A 25461-nucleotide genomic window follows, 5' to 3' on the forward strand; every position below is an offset into this window, starting at 1 on the left:
CATCTGTTTTAATGGGAGATGCTCATTTCAAGAGAGTATTGTTCAAGTGAATATTAGAAAAGGCTTGGGTTTCATACAACCGCCTTTAGGAAATGACATCAAACAAGTGAGATTTAAAACCCAACACTTTTAATCGTTTGATTTATTTCTAAGCTGTAATCTCCTTTATACAAAAAAAAAAAAAAAAACTCTTTCTAAGTTTTCGTAACTTTCAGAGCATTTATGATCTGGAAACCCGACAATGGAAACTTGTCATTGCTCATCACGTTGTACTTGTATGTAACTTCTGATTATACAAACAAAATAAAAATAAAAGACCAAATGGTTTGATTGATCACTCTTAAGTTCCCAAAAAGTGACCGTATGAGCAAGCATGAAATATCTGAATCACATAATATATATATATATATATATATATATATATATATAGATATTCAATCCTTCCTACTTGAAATGCCATCATCAAACTCCAGGCATTTTACTTGAGTTGTTATTTGCTTTCTTTTTCACAGGTTATCCTCAACATTTGGTCAGCTCCAAATCACATTGCAAGACCTAAACAGTGACAAGAAATTTGAAATGAAGAACATCAGATTAAGAAACTAAGCCAGAGTAAAGACATTTGAAATCAAATTGACAGCAAAAAAATAAATTAAAAAAAACTGTTATATTTAATCAATAAATTGGCAAAACCAACCTAAGTTTAAGTATATCACTCAACTTCCTTTTGAACCAGAGGCCTATGAGGTTTAGGAGCTGAAAGAGAACAAAAATTAAAATGATGAAATAATAAGATTGCAAGAAAAAAGGAATGCTAAAGCAAAAGTCCAAACTCTTGCTATGCTAACAGATATCTGTATAATATATAGACAAATGCAACGAAATGAGAAACCATCAGATAAAAATGAGAAGATATTATGCCTTCGTAACTGAAGCTGAGATCAATCACACTGCAAAAATGCCTTACAGAAATACACTGTATAGTTATAGTGTAATCTTGCCCTTTGTGTAGCATAATTATGAGTGCGCTAACTCTTGATTCTTTTATATATGATTTGACCAACACGATCCCTTTAAGAATATTTAACATAATTTTACCCAACTTCAAAACGTTTCCACCTTCCTGCATTTTTAACAGATTTAGGAGTAGTATTTTACTTGGATATGAATTAAAGCAATATGCATGACAGTGTCCAAGTTTGGATCAATCCCTAGTTTCTACTTCCTAGATAACAGCTTCTCATACTGTTACGGGATGTTGACACTCAGGGCAATGCTGCAATGTTTGTCCATTTGAATGACATGAAGGTAGACTTTTCTTGCTATCAAAAGCAAGTCTAAATGTATACAGATATCTATTTGCCTTAATAGACAAGAATCTATAATTTCTCCGATCCAGTGAGGCAGAGCTTAAGTCATGACGAAATTACATACCATTAGGATTCCCCTGTTCATAGAAAGTTCGGAAAAGAGAGACTGCTTCTGAGGTCATCAATCCCCCCGTACATTTGAAACCTTTTCTTTGTGGAACTTCACCACTAAGAAACAAAGAAAAATAGAAGATAAGACATTCATTTGAATTGCAGAATGTTTCAATAAATTGAACAGGATGAATGTAGAAAGAATGAAATTTCAGCATTAGGGAAAAAAACTATAAAATCTAAGTCTAATGAAGACACAATATGAGCACATTACCAAGAAATATGGCAGTAAGAAGGATGGTATTCCCTTTCACACATTATTTGAGATGATATGGTATGCATAGAAGCACTTTCTTTTTGTTCCTTATCTTTTCGAAAAACCATAATAGGCTATAAGCTAACCATAATTCTTTTTAAGAAAAAAAAAAAAATTTCGAATCTGGTCACCGAGTAAAGTGGAGCCACGAATATGTACAATTTAATTTCAATAAAAAGCATGCAACAGGCAAGGGACAGTAACCAATCAACCATAAGATTGAGACAGCAACTTTTTTGCAATCAAAAAGTTGTTACAAATTTTTCTAATGAATTTGCATAGAATTAATTGAAAATTACATAAATGTTCTGAATTTTCATTTGTGGTGAACATAACCATCCTTGAGGCAACTACTTCTGCAGCAGCATTCAAGATATACAGGAAAGGGGAAATATTGCCTTCACTTCTTCACCAACATTATACGAAGTATATGAAGACAACAACAGACAAAGTGACGGCAGAGGAAGCCAAAAAGCAGTACACTACAACGGATTAGTGATGCAAAGGCTGGAGATAACATTGGTAAAACAATTTTTTTCAACAGAGAAGATGAAGTCTTCTGCTTAGAGGGTAGGAAGATTGAAAGAGAGGTGGTGGAATTGGAAAGGAGGTACAAAAAGGAAGAAAAACAATGGAAACATTAAGGAGGATAGTCTTACTTTTCACCATTGTTTATGTCGGTAATAGAATGGCAATAATACAATGAATTTTCAAGGAAAAGCTTGAAAACAGAATAGTATTTGAGTGCTAATACGATAATACCTAAGAAACTGACATCAACGCAAAGACCCTGAAAAAATAAAAAAGGATAAAACATGGAAACATGTTGTGTTTGGTTGCTAAAACAATTTCTACTTTCTAATTTCTTAAAATGCATGTAGCAAATGGAAATAAAACTCTTTTCTCAAAAAGAAAAGAGGAAGTACATTTGAAATTACTATTTTCTCATCAAAAAAGAAAAAAAAAAAAAAGTTACTACAACTGATGCACAATGCCACTAAATATAACTAACAAATTAAATGGTTTGGTTCATTTGTTTGGTATAAATACAACAGATGCAGATAGGACAAGGATTCTGCTTGTAAATTTTCCATCCTTATAACTGCATGAATATTGATTTTTTCCTTTAGAAAGAAAACAAAGGGAATATTTCACATGGAATAGAATGTATGCTTACCACATTCGCAGCAATATAAAATAATAAGTTGAAACTCAGTTTAATGAGGACAAAGAAGAAGCAAAAGTGATGAAAAAAAACACAAGTAAACATTTGCATGCAAGAATGAGGTCCAAAACAGACCTGATGAGTGTCTCAGAGTAACTTGAATGCAAGGATAAAATTGATCCACACCCTCCAAATTTCTCATTCGCACAACCATAATATACCTCCTTTATTCCTAGATAAGAAATACTCAGTCAAGAACCAAGCTAATGAAGAGTAATAAAATTAAAAAAACCCATAATAATATTGCTACATTCAAGTATTGTTATTGGAAGAGAAGGATACCAAGAATTGACAAAGCTGCAGCACACATTATGCATGGTTCACACGTAACATACAAAATACATTTTGAAAAGTTTTCTGCAACTTCTGATTTTGAAAGTCCATCTCTCTGCCACTTCTCCATAAGAATGTCTATGGCTTCCATTTCTGCATGTCTTGTTGCCTGCACCATGAAAAATGAAGAAGAAACTCATTTAATTTACTTGAGCTGACAAAGATGAACTTTGAACTAATAGTCCACTGACATACAACTATTGAATTACAGCTGAAGTCTAGACATAACAAAAGTATGATAATATTAGTGATCAAAAGAACCTTGCAACCTGTGGCCTAAATTGGACAAAATAACTACCATTATATGCACCACCTGCAAGATAAATGTGGGGCGGGGATTCATATAATTTATTTCCCTCATAGGAGGAAACTCATAAAGCCAAAACAATAAACATGGAGCTAATGATCGTGGTAAAATGATTATGGAAAAGAAGGAATTAAAATTCAGCTAGCCATTGAAAAGAGAGAAAAAAGAACAAGAGACGGAGGAAAAAAAGAAGGCATGTTTATCTTGCTTGTTGAAGCTTAGATTCCAAAAGGGAGCAAATAAATTCAGTTTGGCTCTCGGTAGACTGCCACAACATCCATGATACAGAATACGGAAGTCAAACATAAAAAGACAAGAAAGATATTCCATTGTTACTATTTCAAAATTCAAATGTCAAATGATATTTGAGCATATTGTATATTTTTGGGACCAACATAAGCATCCTACAGAAAGATGAACATGCTAAAGATGCTAATGTAACCGCAATGCAACACAAATATATAGCTTTTGACTGGAAAAGATTAGATCATTTTCCATTTTCCATCTCTGTAGATCACCTACTTATGCATGCGGAGGGCAAAACAGTGAAAGATAAACAGACCAGGGCATTTTCCTTAGTTAGACTTGGCTAAGACTTTTAACTTGCTTATGAAAACTCTAATTTATTTCAAGCAATAGTTAATCATTTGTACACCTTTATATCAATTTGTCCACAAGAACAATGAAGATCATTGAAATGTTCTTCAGTTTATGACCAAATTGATAAGTTATATGGCCAATAACAACCAACAGAGTATTGTTACAGCTGGATGATGAGCATATGAAGGTCAAGCCGCAAGAAAATCTTACACAAGTAAATGTTTCTCAAAAACATGCATGCACACAAAGACACTTTTCTATGTACTATATATCTTCATTGAGATATGTACAGCCAACATGATACAAAGAGACACTATGTGAAAAAGTGGAAGAAAAAAAAAGAGGAGGGAAGCAGGAAATTTATTTACATTACGTGTCTCGGTGGTTCGATTTCTCCCCGAGGCAATGACCTTGCCATCCTTGATAAATACACAGCTGATAAATAAAAAGTATAGTTTAGTGAAAAAATTTGCATTGAAATTTGGTACCAGGACTACAGTTCCTCATCTCAAAATCATTTTGAGCCTTCATAAATCCTAACAGTGTTAACTAAATACACTATAATCAGGCTTATAGCATGAAGTTAGGTGAATGTTCAACTCAACCTATAAAATTATAAAGATGTTCTTACTTTGGTCAACATTCATCTCAAATAAGCATCAGACCTTTTTCATGATTCAAGGAAAACTAGAATAGTTTCATTATCATTCAGGAGAGTACAAGATTATAGCAGAAGAGAAGAACAAACATACATTTTGGGAAAGCATGATTTCAAACATTAGGAATATATATTCAAAACATTTAGTTATAAATTCTTATACCAACATTCAGTAATAAAATAGAAATTAGAATCCAAACTCAAAATTTCATCCAACAGAAGGAAAACAAAGCCGATGAGATTAAAACTTACCCAACAGGCACTTCAAGGCTTTCCAAAGCAAGTTTTGCCTGAAAAAATATATCAAAAAAGGTTGAATTACAACCTTAGCTTTGTGGAAGGGGAGAGGAAAAGTTGGGTTTGGAATTACCTGGTGAATTGCAAGTTCCATATAAGCAAGACTATCACTTTCCATCCTAAGTCACGAAGAAAATTGGGGCTTAAAAAAAGTTGGAACTTGGAAGAGGGAAGAAGGAAAGAGAAGGCCCAAGGCTGAGACTTTTATTTTTATACTAGTTCACCCGTGCTTCACCGCAGAAAGTTAGCTGTGTGTGAAAGAAAGAAATATAATAAAATTTTAGTCCATACCATTTACATGGTTATTCAGTTGTTACAAAAGCTATGATGCAAAGCAGGTTGTTACAAAAAGCTATGAATTTAAACTCGCCAGAAGCAGAATGGGTTTTCAATTTGCGAGTGGGAAAAGCTATGATGCAGCCTAATTAAAGAGTTGAATTTGGGTTACAGCGAACTCTGGATGTTATTGTTACTAGTCAGACTTAGATTCTCCATGTAATGGGCTGCTTTTATTGGATCATATTAGAAAGTTGGATTAGGTCCTCTAGACACTTAACTCAAGTACTAAGAATGAACTCATGAAGTGTTTATTGCATCAAGCATTTGATTTAATATTAGAGCATTATGTGATATTTAAGGAACAAAAAGAAAACAAAAAATGAAATGCGGGTGAATATGATCGATTCTCTCTTATATCAATAAAATAAATAAACCACAATTCTACAAATTATAGTGAATCACTTAAAGATAATACTTATTAAATAAAATGAAAGATAATATTTGCAGATACAAATTATAGTGAACCACAAAAGTTCCAACTCAAATTAGTAATCTTCCTAAAAAAGCAATGGAGACAACTAAGTATCATACAAAGCAGAAAAAGATATTCCTACAATAACGAAGTAGTAAATAAGCTTTGTGTTTTTGTCTTATTTTGAATCTTCAACATAATAATCCACTTCAATTGCTTGAGACTTCAATAAGGTAGACTTTACTTGGAAAAGGTGATAGCTAATGGTTTCTAGCATTTTAGTAATGAAAAGTTTTAAACTGAAAGAAAAATTCAATACAAAATTAACATTGTAATTATTACACTGGAATTGGTAAACTACAAATTGGGGGTTTTATCTGTATTAACCAAATCGGCGAATTCCCATAATAATAAAGCATTTTAGTTTGCTATTAAACGATAAACTTAAATGGTCATTGCGCGAACGTACGGACAGAATGAGCTTGGGCTTGTTGCCATCGCGAGCGATGACTTTGAGTCTTGACACGGCGTCTATTACCGAAGATCTCCAAGACTTTGTTTGGCCAGTATATTTCAACCCACGGCACGTCGTAACTACCGGTGGTGGATGATGAAGAGGAACGAGGACGCGATTCTGTTGTTGAGTCAGTCAAGGCTTTGTTAAGTGCTTGCAGTTACTTGGAAGAACAACCCTTTTGCACCGAAGTCCCAAACTTTTTACACGCTGCTATTAAACAATTAAATCGTAATCAGATGCCCATTTTTTTTTATACATACAAAAAAAACTGCAAAAGAATGAAGTAATAAAAAGCAGGAATCAACACAGAAACACAATTTCAAAATTATCCCTGTAATTGTTTTTTAAGAAAAAAATAATTTGTTCTTTCATTAGAAAAATTTAATTGTAAGAATAGATTAATTAATAAAAATTTATTTTTTATTTAAATGTCCAACAAGGTCATTTTGGTACATACAAAAATATCATTTCTGTCCTGAAAGATTAATGCTATTCTATAGCATCAAAATGGATATGAGTGTATCATTGTTCTAAACACTATTGAAAATTTATTTTGTTATTTAAATGTCCAACAAGGCCATTCTGATACATACAAGAATACCATTTCTGTTGTGAAAGATTAATATTATTCTGATAGCACCAAAGTGAATATGAGTATCATTGTTCTAAACACTGTTGAGGAAATTCTTCTGAGATCTGAAGAGTAACAAAGTGCTCTTGAGGTCCTGCTGAAAGAATATATTGATCAAAGTTTGTGGCTTGAACATATTCTTTTGGAGCTTGATATTTTGGTTTTAAAAGAGTTTTTAAAGATTTAGTAAGAGAAAGGGAGGAGTTTGAGGAAGTTGTATAAGGATTTACAATGGGAATAATTGTTTGTTAGGTTTTCTTTTCTTCTGGGATATAATCTACTTCATATAAGAACTTGCACTTAGAAGATGAAGACTTCTAAGTGCAGGAGAAGGAAGAGAAGACAAACTAAAAGAAGCTCCAGAAGAAAAAAGTTGAGAACTAAAATTACTGATAGTTGATAAATCCATGAAAGTAAGACTTTCTTTTGACTTTTCCTTTCGAACTTCAATAGTTAAGACTTAGAAACATATTTTCTTCTCCACTTTGGTGCTATCAAAATAGCATTAACCTTTCACAGCAGAAATAGTATTCCTGTATGTACCAAAATGGCCTTGTTGGACACAAGATTCAAAAAATACAAGCATGCAATCCTTGGCATAGTAGAGACGACGCTTAACGCAGAAACTATCTTCTTCACAATCTTCCCAAATTATAATATGTCTCTTCATGATCCAACACTATTAGATGCTTTAGAAGTTCAAGTCCAAATTGTAAGCACAAAGATGAAAGAACTCCAGGCAACCTTTCACTACTATATGGCATATAGAGTTCAAGATCATGCCATTAACTTACCTCTTTCACACTCTGGTGATGCTATTTTTGTCAAAATGGAAGCAACAGATAAGACTCCTAGATATGTTCACATTTCAAAGTAAATTTCAATGAAGAACTTGGCACCCTTCTCCCAAAGACATTGACGATAAGTTATCAAAAGATTTGGAAGCAAGATGAATCAATTCAACACTTTGATCCAACCTACAAGACAAATCAGGATGGTACTATCACAATTGAATTTGATCACAGCAAAGGAAAAGATGTTCCTCCTCCAACAATCTTTCCAACATAATTCATGATGCAAAGCCATCAAACTGATCTTCTTGATGTTCCAGTCACACACTTTCAATCTAATGAAAATCTCGTATATACATACAGATCTCCATGAGGACATTGTTATTGGGACATAAATTGCAAATGCAAAGAATGCCAAACAGACGCATATGAAAGCTTCCTGGATGATGGTGATGATATTTCAAAGAAGTAAAATAAGAAAAAATCTTTCCAATAAAAGCTTAAAGAAAGATATGAAAATGGAGACCCTGAAGTTGATCTCCTTGGTGAATCCTCATGAAAGTTTGACTACTACGTCATCTATCCTAAAAAAGAAAAACAACTCCCTTAAACTTGCCAAAACCAAACCACACAAAAACCAGATTCCACTCGAGATTCCACCCAACCTTTACCTCAAATTTCCATGATACAACCAAACTACCTAACCTCAGATTTCTCTCTTTTTCAAAAATTTCACAAAGACTAGTACAAACACATTCCAAAAATCCCAAATCCCACTGACAGAGATGAATATGGGACTCAAAAAAATGTTTCTCGTGCTGAAGCAGTTTTAGACTTACAGACTGAAAATTTTTTCTAGCAGAATGCATACTTACACAAAATTGAACACAAGTTAGACCAAGTTAGTCATCACTTTGATCAAAGCCTTATCAATCTTCAAAATATTATTCTTGAAATTCAATCAAGGATAATAACTCTTGATCAAAAACTCAGATATATGGCTGAAACTAACATTAGATTCACTTATGCTTTCACTAAACGAGAAAAAGAAATGAAAAGCTTAAAGATTCAACTTGCAGACCTTCAAAACCAATTTCGTCAGAAACAACAACAACAACAAGCAACCTCTAGCTACAACATCTTCACACCACTTAACACTGGCATGCATGACACTCCTTATCAAGCTTATACTTTTCCTCCTTTTCAACCATACAATCCTCCAACCTCACCTCCAAAACCTTTTTTCACACATTTTCAATACAAACCTCCCCCAACATCTATCCCAACACCCTCACAACCAACACAATACTTCACCCCTATCTCAGACCAACCAGAACAACCTCCCTTTGGCACAATTGAAAAATGAATTCATAGATTTCAAGAAAAATAACTAGTTGATCCAAAACCAAAAAAAGTTGCAAAACAACCACTTTCTCAACCTTTAAAGCCCAAACCAAGCTTAAGTTTCGCACTTCAAAATCCTACACCACAACCAGACCAAAAACCTGTACAACTCATGATTTTTCTTACACAAACTCTTCTAGAAATACTTCATCAAATGGCACAAGACAGTTTCTTTCAATTTTCCTTTGAAGATATTTTTTCTTCTACTTTTGAGACTCAATCCCACATGAAAATTGTCAAATCAGATGACTCAATTGATTCAGATGATACTGATGACTCATATGAGATAATGCTCCCTCGAAAATTCATGATAAAACCAACAGTTAAAGTTTCAGATGATACTCCAAAAATTCACAACCCTAATGCAATAGACACTGAACAACACCTTCTTCCACAATAATCACATGTTTTTTTTTCGACATTAAAGTTTTTAATCTTTACCGTTGATGATATTCCTCTTTCAAAATGGCCCTCAAGGTTCCAAGAGTTCTTAGCATGGGGACTCGTTGAATTAAACTCACATCCCAATGTTACGATGAATACAGTATTGATCAAATTTATTTTCAAACTAGTTGAAAATCTGAAACACTTTGGGACAACATTGGTGAATACAAACAACTTCAGTTTCTTCAATATCCAACAATCACAGAAGCTGTTTCTCAATATGCAGCAATATTTTGTGAACAAGAAACTCAAAGATTGGAAAAAATCATAGAATAATTCTTTAAGCTAAAATGTTTTTCCGTCCATCCAAAAGATCTTGACAAATACTATCAATAATTCTTCCAGTATTTCTATATACTTGGTGGATTTAATGATATCAACTTAAAGTAAGCTTTTTCTCAATTTTGTTTCAGGAGAACTTACACAACAAATAAGGACCCAACTGAACCTCATATCTTTTGATGTTAGAACTATAACCTTTAGAGATATTTATAAGATGATGTTGAAAGCCCTTGACAAGATTTGTAAAGAGCACAGATACATCAAAACCTTGGTGAACAATTCTAAAAAGTTAAAAAAACCATGCTCTTACTCCTCATCAGGCCTTCAGATCAAATGTTCTTCCAAAGATCTCACATGTTTTTGCAATCACAAGAAAAAAAAAAGCATTTTAGAAGATTCAGACCTTTCAGACCTCCAATCTTTTCCAAATCCAAAAATAAAAAGCTATTCAGATACGTCGATAAGCCCAGAAGATTTCAAAGATTCAAGTTTTACTAGAAAGAAGAAAGATCCAAATATCACAAATTTAAAATATTTTCTTTATGGAAAATCAAGACATTTCGCAAAGCATTGCCCAAAGTTAGATAAAAAATCAGTCAAGATGATCCAAGACATTGCTAATATCTCTGGTATCTGTCTCTTAGATGATGATCTTGAATCAATCTTCTCCCTTAATGATGAGCAGAATGAAATATCCCTATTTATGATCAAGCAGTTTGATGATGCTGAGTTTGAATAATCAGATTACTTAGAGTACTCGGATGAATTCACAAATGATCTATGCTATGAGTATATGTCAATCCAAGAACTTCAAAAAATCTAAACCCTCAAACCTTTAAAATTACCTTTAGCTCCAGTTCAGATCTTCACTCATAAACATTTTTCTCCTATAACAATCACAACCTTTTTTGACACTGGTGCCGCTCAAACCATAGCAAACCCCCTTATCTTACCCAAAAACTTTTGGACAAAATAGAAAACCTTTTTTAAAATCGTTGATGAAAATGTATTCTCTACAACTTTATCAACAATTCTGTTACCCTTCAAATTTTCTCAGGTTGTCAAATAACTCAAAAGATTTTAAGATCTCCACTTCCCTAGAAAGACCTTGTTATTGGTTTTGATATCATAACCAGTATACCAAGTTTAAGACTTAGTGAAAAAGGTATAAAGTTTGAAAGTTATTTTAGACCTTGAAAAAACTTTCCCAACCTCTTCACCCTAACCGTTCAACCAGATATTTTTCAGGAATATAAACAAAAGTTCATTCACTTTTTCTATGTAAAAAATCATTCAAGATTTCTCTAAAAATATGACCACCCACTTTGAAAAAATCCTGAATTTTTCATTACCCTTCCCTTCAAAAAAGATGAAAATACCAGTCCCACAAAACAAGTCATTCAAGCATGAACCCAGATCATTTTAAATAGGCAATCCAAGAATGTTCACTTCTTCAGGCTCAAAGATTAATTGAACCAACCTTTTTTCCATGGGCATGTGAAGCATTTTATGTCAACAAACGATCAGAACAAGTTCGTGAAAAATTAAGATTGATGATTAATTACAAGCCTCTTAATATTTTCTTTGCAGATGATAAGTTTTCTCTTCCAGACAAAAACTTTGTTTGCAAATTTGACAAATGCAAAAGTTTTCTCAAAGTTTGACCTCAAAGCAAGATTTTGACAATTAGGTATACATCTACAGGACAGATACAAAAAAGCATTTTGCATTTCTCAACACTATTTTCAGTGAAAAGTAATGTCTTTTGGATTAAAAATTACTCCTTCACTGTTCCAGAAAGCAATGACAAAGATATTTGCTCCAATTCTTGATAATACCTTGATTTACATTAATGATATCTTACTATTCTCTTTAGATGTCACATCTCATACACAGCTATTGGATAAGTTTCAACAGATTATTCAACAGTATGAGATAATGCTCTCAGAGAAAAAAATGATCATTGGTGCCTCAGATATTGATTTTTTAGGTATGCATTTAAAGGATGGACAATACATAGCTCAACCCTACATTGCTCAGACACTTATAGATTTTTCTGATGAAAATATTTCAAAGAAGCAAGTATAATAATTTTTCGATATAATCAATTACATGAGTGAATTTCTCTCAGATCTTGTACAGATAACTCATCTTCTTAGACAGATGCTCAAGAAAAAACCACCCACGTAGTCTCAGAAATAGACAAATACAGTACAGACCTTGAAGATAAAGGTAAAATCACTTTCAACTTTAAAGATTCCTTCAAATGAAAAAAAGATACTGCAGAGAGATGCAAGTGAACAGTTTTGGTTAGCAATTCTTTTAGAAGAAAAAGATGAAACCAGACAAATCTGTGATTACAAGAGCAAAAAATTCAAAGATTCGAAACCCATTATCACTCTACACTAAAAGAGATTTTAGCTATAAAGTATGAAATTCAAATATTTAAATTTCACCTCATTAGATATCACTTTCTTGTGAAATTAGATATGTCAGCATCTGATTAGATGCTGAATTTCAAAATAAAACAGATGCCAAATGCTCAGTTACTCAGGCTATCACAATGGTTCTCACAGTACTCATTCACCACAGCACATATAAAAGGCAAAAATAACTTCATTCCAGACATGTTTACAAGACCTTCTCCAAAACCTCCTTCAAACACCTTGCAGATCATTCTAATCATTTTCATGATGAACCCAACACCCTTTTCTTCACAAGCTTCATCCTCAAAAAATCTTCTTTTCCTTTATTCTCAGAAACCTCACCTTGATGATGAATTTGATTTACCTGATGAATTTTTTAACCTTCCAATAGAAAATTTTTCTTCAGAGTTACAAAGACTTCTTACCACTCAAACTCTAGACCAAAAAATCCCACACTTTTTGCTCAAATACTAGTCCAAAATACTCAAAAAATTTGGAGACACCTCCATTCAATCTCTTAGTATACACCATGAATATCCCTTCATCCATCCCTTCAAATTCCTTGAACCACTTTGTTTCCTGAAAGAAACAGTTTGTTTTATGTGATACCTTTGTCACCTTTACTATATTACGGTAGAATTCTCACTTCCAAAGCTCAAAACTCTTCTTCACCTTTTTCAGTAGTCAACCATCAACCCTACCAAACACCAATTGGACTCCAGTCAGCAACATTTCAAGTTTTTCTTCACCTGGTTCAGACCCATTCCCATTTGGATTCAATGGATCGAAACCTATGAGAGATATATAAAAGTTTTTCTTGATCTTCATATTATTTTAATCTTTCACAGATCTCACAGTTATTTGACAAAAGAACCCCAGTACTTCCCCTATACGACAATTTATAGCTCCCATGGTTATTCACTGTTTGATTCTCTTTTTGATCACTCAGTTGAATACACTGAATTTCATAGATAAATTTATGAAATGAATCACAAAATTCTTAAGCAAAATTGGTCAGAGCTCCAAGATGAAGTTCTATGGGAAAACTATCCTTCAGAATACAACTACCAGTTCAAAATTGATAAAAAGATTTATGAAACCAGACTTGATAGTGCTTGACAGAACCTCTTTTTGAAACTACCATATTTGAACTTGATCGTGCAAGATTAGTAGAATGAAATCCTTACTGGAAACCTCCTAAAGTTCTATCACAAATGGAACGACAAGAATCCCAAGACCCTTTTGAAGATTTTGATTTAAATCAATGGTTAGAAATCATATGCTATGATTTCACACAAGAAGTAGACAACTCACATCTCAATCTCTCTCTAGAACACATTTATCGTTCTCTCAAATGATGCTCACTCATGGTGCTCTAAAAAGATTCTATGTTTCAAATTAATTATGTATAATTATGTGTGATAATTTTTAATTTTTTTAAAAATTTTTAAAAATTGATAATGATTCTTCCACGTCAAGATAATCAAGTCTTCATCAACTTTATGTCAAATCAAGTCACTTTTATATCTAATTTATCTTTAGTCAAGTCATTATAACTTTACGTCATGAGTCATTTTTACTTTATATTAAATAAATAATGAGTGATGAGTCGTAATTAATTTTATTTATAATAATAATTTTTTATTAAATGTATAAATTGATAGCTGATTTTCAAATACGTTAAAAAATATTACTTAATATTTTAATAATTTTTAAAGTTAAAATATATTTATAAAATATTATATTATATTCCAATAAAAATATTTTTAAATAACAAATTTAATTCAAAGGAGTTTAACAAGTAAACCAAGTTTGACCCGTAATCCATATAAATTAAATGCTCAATTTGATTTTCAATGTTCAAGAAGTTGCTTAAATTAGGAACTATTTTTTAATTTTAAAATGTAACAATTAAAAACTAAGATGGATAAAATATAAGATGTATATTACATGTACCGTTAATTTTTTTTTACTTGTAATTTTCAATTTACGTAAAAAATGGATTTATTTATTTAACTGATAAAATGCCTAAAAAGGAAAGAAAAAAACCCACATTGAGGTACCCTAATTATCTAAAAAAATCAGATTTGGGAGAAAAATTATTCTCACAGGGTCGTTCAGCCACATTTTATGCTGGGTCGGCCTTTATAACATCGCCGCCTCCGAGTTCTGTTTCGATGCTGGCGTTTTCACAAAGAAGATTGGCGTTGCTGTGAAGAATGATGATGCTACGAGTGACTTGAGGAGGATATTAAGGCTCGATTTGTAGCGATAGCGAAGAATCGGGACCCGTGCTAGAATTAATTTGCTGCAGTTTGCTATTCTCTCGTTTGGGTTCTCTGATCTTTGATCATCCCCTATTTTTTCAAGGGGAAAGATCGAAATAGCTAACTCAAAAAAGTAGGTTTAGTTTTAGTTTTCGTAATCAAGGTTCTCTTTGCTGTATAGCTTAGCGGTGTCCAGATTTAATTATACTGGGTGTCTAGTTTTCTTTTTGTTTTTTTGTTTTTGTTTTTTAATATATAGGGTTAATTTCATTTAATAGTACTAGTAGCTCCCGCTTCGCTCGGGATCTTTTTTTTTTTTTTTCAAATATTTATAAACGGTAATATATATAGTAAAAAATTTAGATAAATGTGTAAATTTAAAATGATTAATAGTTTTTTATGTTGATATGTCTATAATTTGTTTTAAAAATCTTAAATGGTATAATAAAATATTATATATAAATATAAAAATTTATTTAAAATAATGTAAGTGTTACATTTTTATATTTGAATTAAAATAATTAAGTACAATTATTATAAATTTAATTTTTTTATTTAAAAGTTAAAAAATATGTGATATTTATATTGATATATATATATATAAATCTAAAGTATCATTCACGATAATTTTAAAATATTAATATGAGATTATGTTGCTAAGCTTTATATTATTTCGTTCTTAAATTTTTAATTTAGTGATTGAAGATATTTAAAGAGACACCAAAAGCTTGGATTTGAATCAGACTCCCTTTTTTCTTTTACTTGTATTAGGACTCAACCCTTTTGATATAACAAAAAAAAGCTTTATATTATTTCTTATAATTATTTTTTATTAATGTTTCATTTTTAATAAAAAAGTAAAAAAAGAAATTGATGTTGAAAATAATGAATTATTATTTTTATGATTATTTAAAATATTTTTTATTTAAATAATTAGTAAAAACTCTCTTAAACTTAATAAATTATTAAAGTTTACTTAAATTATTTTTTAACTTAAGAAAATATTTTCAAAAATGTTATTAAAAATTTTCAATATAATTTTAAATTTTGAAAATTTTTCAAATGATCATTATTATTATTAATTTTATTTTTTTTATTATTTAAAATAACATGTAATATAAATAAAGATATGTAAAAAAAAGTAAAAAAAAAAAACATTTTTAATGATTTGAAAATATTTATGAAAAGTGAAATAAAATGAAGTATTTATTTTTGGATTAAGATAATTTATTTTAAATGGGCCAACCCCTTTTCATTGGTCATTACTTTTTTTTTCTAACCAACCCATTACCCAATTGAATTTTTTAATCTCCATATTTGTTATTAGTTTAAACGATGTCGTTTAACATTTGACTAAAAATACCTAAAAATACTCTAATCCAACATTAATTAAAAAAAAGTTATCTTTTAAGAGGCTAATTACTTGACACTCACCAAGCAAGATATTTTGTAATTTTTTATAATTTTTCATAAAATTATTTATTAATAACTATTTTTATTAATTTTTTAAAAATTTTAAAAATTTTTTTTGTAATTTTTAACCTAAGAGCTTCTTTATCTAGAAGCTTATGAAGCTATTTTTTTTTTCAATTTTAAGCAATTTAATTTTCTTTGATTTTTAATTAATATAAAAAATTATTAAACATCAAATCATAAAATTATTTAAATTCTGCTAATATTTTGCAACAAAAAAATCTTGCAACAGAGATCTCTTGAGCAATTATTTTCTTTTAATTTTATAAAATTTACTTAAGGCAAAATCATGATTTTGGTTCTTTAGTTGTTTGCATTTCCTTGGTTTATTATTGGGCTATAAAATTAAATTTAAATTATTTAATAAGCATATATAAGTATTATTAATCAATAAAAAAAAGTGAGTCATATTTAGTGTGAACCTTTTAACTTAAAAAGTGTTAAGAAAATGGGGTTTGATAATGACACCTACACATTTTTTATTTTTTAATACCCGAATCCGATTTGAAAACTCGATTATAAATTGTACCCGATCTGACCCAACCCGAAATTAATAAAATATTATTTTTAAAATATAAAATATTATTTTTTAAATATAATTATATAATTATATATAATTAAAAAATTAAAAAATAATTTTTAATATAGTATCGGGTCGGGTTTGCCTAAATCCCGACCTCGACCCAATCTCGATTTTTTTTTTAGTAACACCCGACCCGACTCAAAACCCGATTTTCAAAAAGAAAATCGACACTATGAGGTAGGGTTGGGTCAAAACCGTCGGGCTCGGGTTGGACTGTAAACCCTAGAACCAACCATTGATCACAACTTGTCCTATAGTCAAGCCCTTCTTACACAAACTGTTTAACTTCAGACTTCTTTTCCTTATGCGCTATGTTAAGAACATGAACCAGCAAAACGTTTTATAAAAAAATGTAAAACTATTTTTTTATTAGTTAAAAGCATTTTATTTACAAATTATATAGTATTTTAAAATATAAAAAAAAGTGAAAAAAATAAATTAAAGAGACATAAATAGGATTTATTGTGCTCAACCAAGTTTCTTTCATTGTAAAAAAATCATAATTTAAAGATAAAAAAATTATCGATATTAAAATTTAAATTTCAAATATGTCATATAAAATATCTTTAAAATAATTATAAAAATCAAGTAAATTAAATTTTGAATTTTAATTAAACTTTATTTATCTAATGCTAAAAATATTTTTATTTTTTAATATTCAAAATGACAAATATTATTTGCAATAAATTTTTTTAAATTTTTTTTCAATTTGACAAAAAGAATTGGGAGTATTAAACATTTTGTTACAAAATTATTAGTATAAAAGAAGTTAGGTTTTGTTAGTCTTGAATTGATCCTTATTTTGAAATGACAAAACGTTAAAGCTAAATAAACTTGATCAAGATTTTGAAAAAGATTTATTTAGTACATGTTTTTAAGTTTTATATTTTGATACTAAACAAATAATATGATTTTCAAAGCTTAAACAAACCTTTCTTTGTTTTCATATTTCTTAAACCAAATCTACCTTTAAAGATTATTTATTTAAGCTTAAATGAAAGTCCAATTGTTGTTTTCAAAGTGAACTTATTCATTTTGGACTTAATACAATTTTGATAATATTGGCTTTGAGAAATAAATTAACTTAAGAAAGCTGTTTTACAAGAACAATGTTTCCAACATTGAACTTGTTTTATTTTTTTTGTATTAATTCATAAAGTCTTAATGTTTAAATTTTATATGGTTAGAAAGCTCTTTGAGTCTACTTTCTAATAGATCAAACAAAATCAAAATTCAAATTTTCTAAGAAAAGATTTTTAATTTTTACTAGACATTCTGCAGTTGTTAGAAAAACTACACAATGCATAAATTTGAAAATTTACTATAATTCTTACACAGTGAATTAGGTGATGAACTTTATATGGATAGAAAGCCCTTTAAGTCTAATTTCTAAATCTTCAAACGGTTTATGATTTGGGTTTGTATAACTCAAGTTATGATCAAATTAGTAAGTAGAGTACAAAATAAAAAACTACCACCCAGCATGGACAGGATCGATCCCCTCTAGAAGGGATCGATTGGTTTTCAAACAGAATACTCCCAGAATTGAAAATCCAGAAAATGGATCGATCTCCTACAAAAGGGATTGATCGATTAGGCTATGTTTAAAGAAAAATTGGTTTAAAACATGAACCAATCAATCCCCTAAGGGAGGGGATCGATCCCCTGAAGGCCAAAATCACTCCAACGGCTATTTTATCAAGGATTCAACAGCTACTTTCACTTCCCAAACACTTCCAACGGCTATCTTTTCAATTTCTTTATAAATTGGGCACTCCAACACACCAAGAAGATTGATGAATCAAGAGAGCATGAGTCAACAAGCAATATTTTCATTCTTTCAAATAATCAAGAGTTTTTAGAGCTTCAAAGTCTATATCTTTGCATTTATTGTATCCAAATTATTTTTGTTGTTTATTCATTATTTTCTTGTCTATACCATTGTATATTTTAAATTAGCAAACACACAACCTTTGAAAGGTTCTTAGAGTTTGCAAAACATTTATAAAAAAATTTTGTATTATGTGTTTGTAACCTTAAGAGAGATGATAGCCCTTAAGAATGTGTAGTGTTGAGTTTGTAAAGCTTTGAGAAGCTTGTTTGTAATCTTAAACACATAGTGGATTGAAGTTTTGGTGTGGACAACAAAGAGAGAGGATGTAGGTACCTTGTGAAGAAAGATCAAACCTTTATAAATAATTGTGTTTGATTTCTTTATCCCTATCTTCTTATAATTTATTATTGTTCATATTTGATTTTAAGTTCATTAATTGTTATTATTTTCATTATATTTTCATCAAAAGAACTTATTGTCTTAATTTTCATTCAACTATATTGAAATCATTATTTATGAAGAATTTGAAAAGATCTAATTCATCCCACCTATTGGATCACCATCTAACTTATAAAGCTAACAAGTTCTTTGCTCTAATTTTTTGTCAATCTGAAAAAAAAGACAACATTTAACTTAAACTACATATACTAATTTGTGTAAGTTTAAATTAAAAATATTTTAATACAATTATACATTCACTCAAACTAACTTGAGCTAACCCAATTTTCATGTAGAAAAAAGTTGAGGTTTGCAAGAGAAATCAACAATAAAATCAAAGCTTAGGGTTCAAAAGGATTTTTAATCAAGATTTAAGTGATTTTGATGAAAACAGATTCAAAAAAATTCAAAAAGAAAAAAATTCACATTGATTCCATTAGAGTAATGTAAAATATATATTTTTTGATTGAATATTTAAAAATTCAATTATAAAACGATACCATAAAATCATATTTTCATACGAAGCCAATGACAATCGCCTATAGTGGCGCATCGGTAAAGTTTTCAAGTCTATTAAAAATTGAAAGCTAGTAAAACATCATGTGAAGAGGTTTCAGTCGGCAAAATCTGTTACTATAGTTTTCCTTACAAAACCAATGGTTGAGATCCTTATTCTCCAAAACCTGATGATTAAGATCACTTTCATGTCATCATTAGGAGGAAACAGAACCGAAAAATGACTGAAAGAGTAGTAGGTCAAAAGTCTACAAATGCATAATTACCTTTCATCTCTTTTTAGCTTTTTATAGATTATTTTTCAGAAAAAAAAACTCTCCAAAAATTTAGAATTCAAAAGCCGCTTGGTAGTGATGTATATTTTTAAAATGTTTGTGTTGTTTTGTTTTTGTTTTAATTTTAATTTTTTGAATTTGAAAACATGTTTAGATATAATGTTTTTGTTGTAGAAATATGAAAATATTAAAACTTTTAAATTTTAAAGGAAAGAGGTTCAATTTTGGATAGAAGCAAAATTTTAAAACTGTAGCAGTACCGTAGCCAAACAAGTGGACAGTGCCCATATGGTAACACTACCAAAAATGTTTCCAAAATTTCGAAAACATCATTTTTCTGTTTTCCATGATTTTCAAAACTTTCTAAAATTTTATTTTCAGTTTTCAAAAACAGAAAACAAAAATAACCTATTAAACATGTTTTTGTTTTTAATTTTTACAAAAATTGAAAACAAAAAATGAAAAATTTACCAAATAACACCTAAGGTTTAAAACTCATTTCTTTCTCTTCATTTCTTGTTTTTCTTCTTCCCTTTATCCAACTTCCTCTTAAACCCAAAACCACAAAATCTAAACCTTTGCTTTTTCCTATTTCTTTATCCACTATTTTTTTTGTTAATTTTTTTTTTGTTATTATGATATATTGTATTTTTTTATTTTGACTTTTTTTTTCCTTTTGATTGTTAACATGTTGAAGGATTTTATGATAATTAGTTATTAGTTATAATGTCTGGTAAAGACTAACAGTAGTGCTTAGGAGGTTAAGTTTACTGGTGATTTATGCAGTTAACGTTGGTTATAAAGGCCATTAATGATGGCTATGGTAGTGGTTATTTTTTTATCCTTGTTTATTTGCTCTTTCTTTTACCTTATTCCATTTTCTTATCTTTTACTAAAAATTTTATTTTTTGTAAAAAATTAACTACTATCCATAGATCTAATTATAGTTTTAATGCATGTAAAATTTGGATCTTGGAAAATTAGAAAATTGGAAATTAGTTTGATTTCAAAAGTTTCTATCTTTCTATTAGGTATCTTTAGATTTTCATTTTTGTTTCTTGGGAATCTTAAATTTTTCCATTTCTACTATATTTTTTATTTACTGTGGATTGAGATTTTTGGTTTTCATATTTGGATTTTGAGGAAATGTGATGGCTGCAGCTTGAAATTTAGCTCATTAGAAATGAGTTTTTCGCTCATTATTTGAATTTTGAATGTTGATTTTTTATCTAATCTTTTTTTGGCTTTGTATGTATTTAAATAATTTTTTTTCTTGTTTTTTTGTTTTTAGAAAGGTTTTTTTTTTAAAATAAGGTTCTGGGTTCAGTTGTGGTGGTTTGGTATTTTTGGGTTGTTAGCCTTGAATTTATCATTATTTTGAAATAACAAAACATTAAGCTAAATAAGCTTGATCAAGATTTTGAAAAAGATTTATTTAGTACATATTCTTAAGTTTTATATTTTGGTACTAAATAAATAATATGTTTTTCAAAGTGTAAACAAACATTTCTTTGTTTTCATATTTCTCAAACCAAATCTATCTTTCAAAGATTATTTATTTGAGCTTAAATGAAAGTCTAATTGTTGTTTTTAAAGTGAACTCATTCATTTTGGACTTAATACAATTTTGATAATATTGGTTTTGAGAAATAGATTAACTTAAGAAAGTTGTTTTACAAAAACAAAGTTTTCCAATATTGAACTTGTTTTATTTTTTTGTATTAATTCACAAAGTTTTAATATTTGAATTTTATATGATTGGAAAGCTCTTTGAGTCAACTTTCTAATGGATGAAACAAAATCTAAATCCAAATTTTCTAAGAAAAGATTTTGAGTTTTTACTAGACACTCTATGGTTGTTTAAAAATTGCACAAAAGGTAGATTTGAAAATTCACTATAATTTGTACACAATAAATTATGTGATGAATTTTATATGGATAGAAAGCCCTTTTAAGTATAGTTTCTAAATCTTCAAACTGTTTGTGATTTGAATTTGTATAACTCAAGATATGATCAAATTAGTGAATAGAGTGCAAAACATGATACAACAGAATAACTTAACCAAATCGATCCCCTAGTTTACAAAATTGATTCTCTAGCTGAACTAATTGATCGGGTCTCTTACTTGATCAATTGGGTCATGTTTTTCAAGTGGAAAATGGTATAAAACTTGAACCAGTCAATCCCTTCATGGAAAAGATCGATCAGGTCATGCCTAGAATGTATCCAATGGCTAGTTTCTCAAGCATTCAACAGCTATTTTTTTCTTCCAAGCATCTCCAACAGCTAGCTCTTCATTTTTTCTATAGATTAGGCATTCCAACACATCAAGAAGGTTGATGAAGTAAAAGAGCAAATGCTAATAAGTTATATTTTTATTTTCTCTTAGAATCAAGAGTTTTTAGAGCTTAAGTTCAATATCCTTTGTATTTCTTATATCCAAAATATTGTTGTTCTTAATTCATCACATTTCCTTGTACTTCATTAGGTAAGCACTTAGTCTTTGTGAGGTGTTTTAAGTTTGTATTGTTATTAAGTAATTTTGTAATCAATAAGTGAGATACCTTCTTGAATTTGTGAAATTAAAAGGTTACTACTTAGCCTAAAAAGTAAAGAGTATAAGGTTTCTATCTTAAGACTTTGTGAGAAAAAAATAGGGTTGTAATTTTAATTCAAGTATAGTGGATTGAATCTTTGGTGTGGATAACCAAAAGAAAGGATATAGGTGCCTTGTAGAAAAAGATCAAATCTTTGTAAATTCTTATGTTTGATTTCTCTATCCTTATCTCTTTATTTTGATTATAGTTCATATTTACTTATAGTTCATTATTGTTTGCATCATATTTTGACATTAGTTTTAATTTTCATCCAATTATATTGAAATTATTTGTTTAAAAAGAATTTGAAAAAATTCAATTCACCTCCTTCTTGGATCATCATCTCACTTATAAAGCTAACATTGGTGATTGATGATGATGGTAACAATGGTGGTGGTGGAAAGGTGATGGTGACAATGATGTTTGTGCGATTGGTAATGATGGTAGTGGTGGTAGTGGCAAATATAATGGTGGCTGGCGACAATGACATTAGGGTGATAAAAAGTTGGGGTCTTGTATTGTAAAATGCCAAGAATACCTTGAACATGTAAAAAAAATTTCAAATTTGTTACAAAAAAAGACTTGTCACACAAGTCAACCTAAAGACAAAAAATATATATAATAATTAAATATAACAATATTTAATGAAGTTGACGTGGCAATGAAGTGGGTTTATTTGGCATTTGAAATGAATAGAAAAATTGATGAGTTGCATCAAATTGAAAAGAAATTGAAAAGGGGATACTAGTATACATTGTATAGATTCTTAAGTCAACCCTAACAAAGAGAAATATGATTTTTCATTTTCTCCCAAGATCTTAAAAGTGCTTTATTGTCTGCTCTACGCTCAATCTTTTGATAATTTACTCTATTTTAACAAAGAAAGAAAGAAAAAAAAAAGAGAAAAAAAGATATGAGATTGAGTAAATTTTTACAAAGAAGAAAAAGAAACTATTTTTCTTCTGTTTTTCTCTCCAAAAAATATTTTAATTTTAATCAAATAATAGTGGCTAATGAGCCTTTTCTCACTTATTGGGTTTTTTTTTTTTTTTTGAATTTATGAATGTTGATCCAAGAAGAAATGAAAAGAAAAAAAAAGGGAAAAAAGAAGAAGTTTTAAGCTTTTCTTAAAGCAATTATCTTATAGGACTTTAAAATATTTTACGATGCAAAGTTTGGGAAGAAGATATTAGCTAAGCCTCGAGATGGTCAAATTGTTGATATGTCCATCTCCAATGACATTACTTCTAATGTGACCTCAAATGGAAACCATTTTGTTAAGAACATGTCTAATATGACATTACATCACTTCTCACATATTTACATTATTTATTTTTATTTAATTTTTAGTTATTTTTATATTTTTTCAAAAATTATAATTAATTAAAATTTTAAGTTGTCGATTTAATTATTTACATTATAATAATATTTTCTTACGATTGTTCTTACCTTTCATTACATTTAAAATTGTCATATCTCTATCTTAATATTTTGTGATATTTTTTACTCATTTTATGCCAAATCATAAAAAATTTACATTGCTTTTCACCTATTTAAGTTACCTTTTTTTATTAATTTTTAGCTATTTCCTTTTATATACTTACGAAAACTATAATTAATTAAAATTTTAAACTTCCAACTTAATAATTTATGTTATAATAACATCTTTTTACTTTAATTATTACATTCTATTACACTTATAATTGTTATAACTCTTTCTTAGGATTTTAAGACATTTTCTACCCATTTTATGCCAAATTATATGAGTTTTACATTGCTTCTTAATTGTTTACTTACCTATTTTTTATTTAATTTTTAGTTATTTTCCTTCATATATTTTCAAAAACTATAATTAATTATAATTTTACATTTTCAACTTAATTATTTACATTACAATAACATTTTCTTATGATTGTTCTCATCATCTATTACGTTTAGAATTATTATAACTTTTTCCTAATGTTTTAGAAAACTATTTACCCATTTCACACCAAATCATATGAAATTTACATTGCATTTCACCTGTTTAAATTACCTATTTTTTATTTAAAATTTAGCTATTTTTATTTATATATTTACAAAACTATAATTGATTAAAATTTTACATTGCTAATTTAATTATTTATGTTAAATAATTTTTTTCGATTGTTCTTATCTTCCATTACATTTATAATTTTCATAACTCTTTATTAACATTTTTCAACATTTCTTACTCATTTTATGCTAAATCTTACCAATTTTATGTTACTTCTCACATATTTACTTTACTTATTTTTTGTTTAATTTTTAGCTTTTTTAATTTATATATTTATAAAAACTGTAATTAATATAAATTTTGAGTTGCCAACTTAATTAGTTATGTTAAATAATATGTTCTTATAGTTGTTCACACATTTAATTACATTTAGAATTATCATGAATCTTTTTTCGTATTTTATGACAATTCTCACCAATTTTTTATCAAATAATATAAATTTTACGTTACTTTTCATCTATTCATGTTACCTATTTTTTATTTAATTTTTAACTTTTTCATTCATGTATTGACAAAATCTATAATTAATTAAATTTTTACATTGTTGATTTAATTATTTATATTACAATAATACCTTTTTTAGGTAGTTCATACCTTTTATTATATTTATAATTGTCATAGCTCTTTCTTAATATATTACAATATTTCTTATCTATTTTATCCCAAATGATACAAATTTTGTGTTGTATTTTACATGTTTACACTACTTGTTTTTTGTTTAGTTTTTATCTATTTCCCTTTATATATACAAAAAATAATTAATTAAAAATTTATATTATTGACTTAATTATTTACGTTAGAATAACATCTTTTCACAATTGTTATTACTTTTAAAATTGTCTTAACTTTTTCTTAGTTTATAATGACACTTCTTATCAATTTAACATAAAATGATAGAAATTTTACGTCGCTTTTTACCTACATTATCTATTTTTTAAAAATTTTAGGTATTTTCTTCATATATTTACAAAAATAATATTTAATTAAAATTTTATGTTGTCGATTTAATTATTTACATTATAAGAATATCCTATTACTG

The 25461-nt window shown here is 28.9% G+C and overlaps 1 protein-coding gene across 1 annotated transcript; it reads right to left on the minus strand.

The window, feature by feature from the left end:
* Positions 1-228: 228 nt before the first annotated feature.
* On the minus strand, positions 229-6632 carry EMB2191 (Cytidine/deoxycytidylate deaminase family protein). Its single transcript, XM_022897689.2, has 9 exons — positions 6378-6632; positions 5231-5405; positions 5113-5150; positions 4571-4637; positions 3245-3404; positions 3038-3134; positions 1435-1538; positions 698-756; positions 229-555 (listed from the first exon to the last, which is right to left on the minus strand). The coding sequence occupies exons 2-8, from the start codon at positions 5273-5275 to the stop codon at positions 713-715; spliced, it is 555 nt and encodes a 184-aa protein (XP_022753424.1). The 5' UTR covers positions 5276-5405; positions 6378-6632; the 3' UTR covers positions 229-555; positions 698-712.
* Positions 6633-25461: the final 18829 nt, after the last annotated feature.

This window comes from Durio zibethinus, chromosome 15 (assembly GCF_047325235.1).
Source record: "Durio zibethinus cultivar Kanyao isolate XHJ-2024 chromosome 15, ASM4732523v1, whole genome shotgun sequence".
Taxonomy (NCBI): domain Eukaryota; kingdom Viridiplantae; phylum Streptophyta; class Magnoliopsida; order Malvales; family Malvaceae; genus Durio; species Durio zibethinus.

Coding starts and splice junctions, on each gene's coding strand:
- EMB2191 (XM_022897689.2), bottom strand. CDS start 5,275: ATGGAAAGTGATAGTCTTGCTTATATGGAACTTGCAATTCACCAG. Junction 4,638..5,112: donor AGCCTTGAAGTGCCTGTTGG/GTAAGTTTTAAT, acceptor TTTATTTATCAG/CTGTGTATTTATCAAGGATG. Junction 3,135..3,244: donor TGCAGCTTTGTCAATTCTTG/GTATCCTTCTCT, acceptor TTTCTTATCTAG/GAATAAAGGAGGTATATTAT.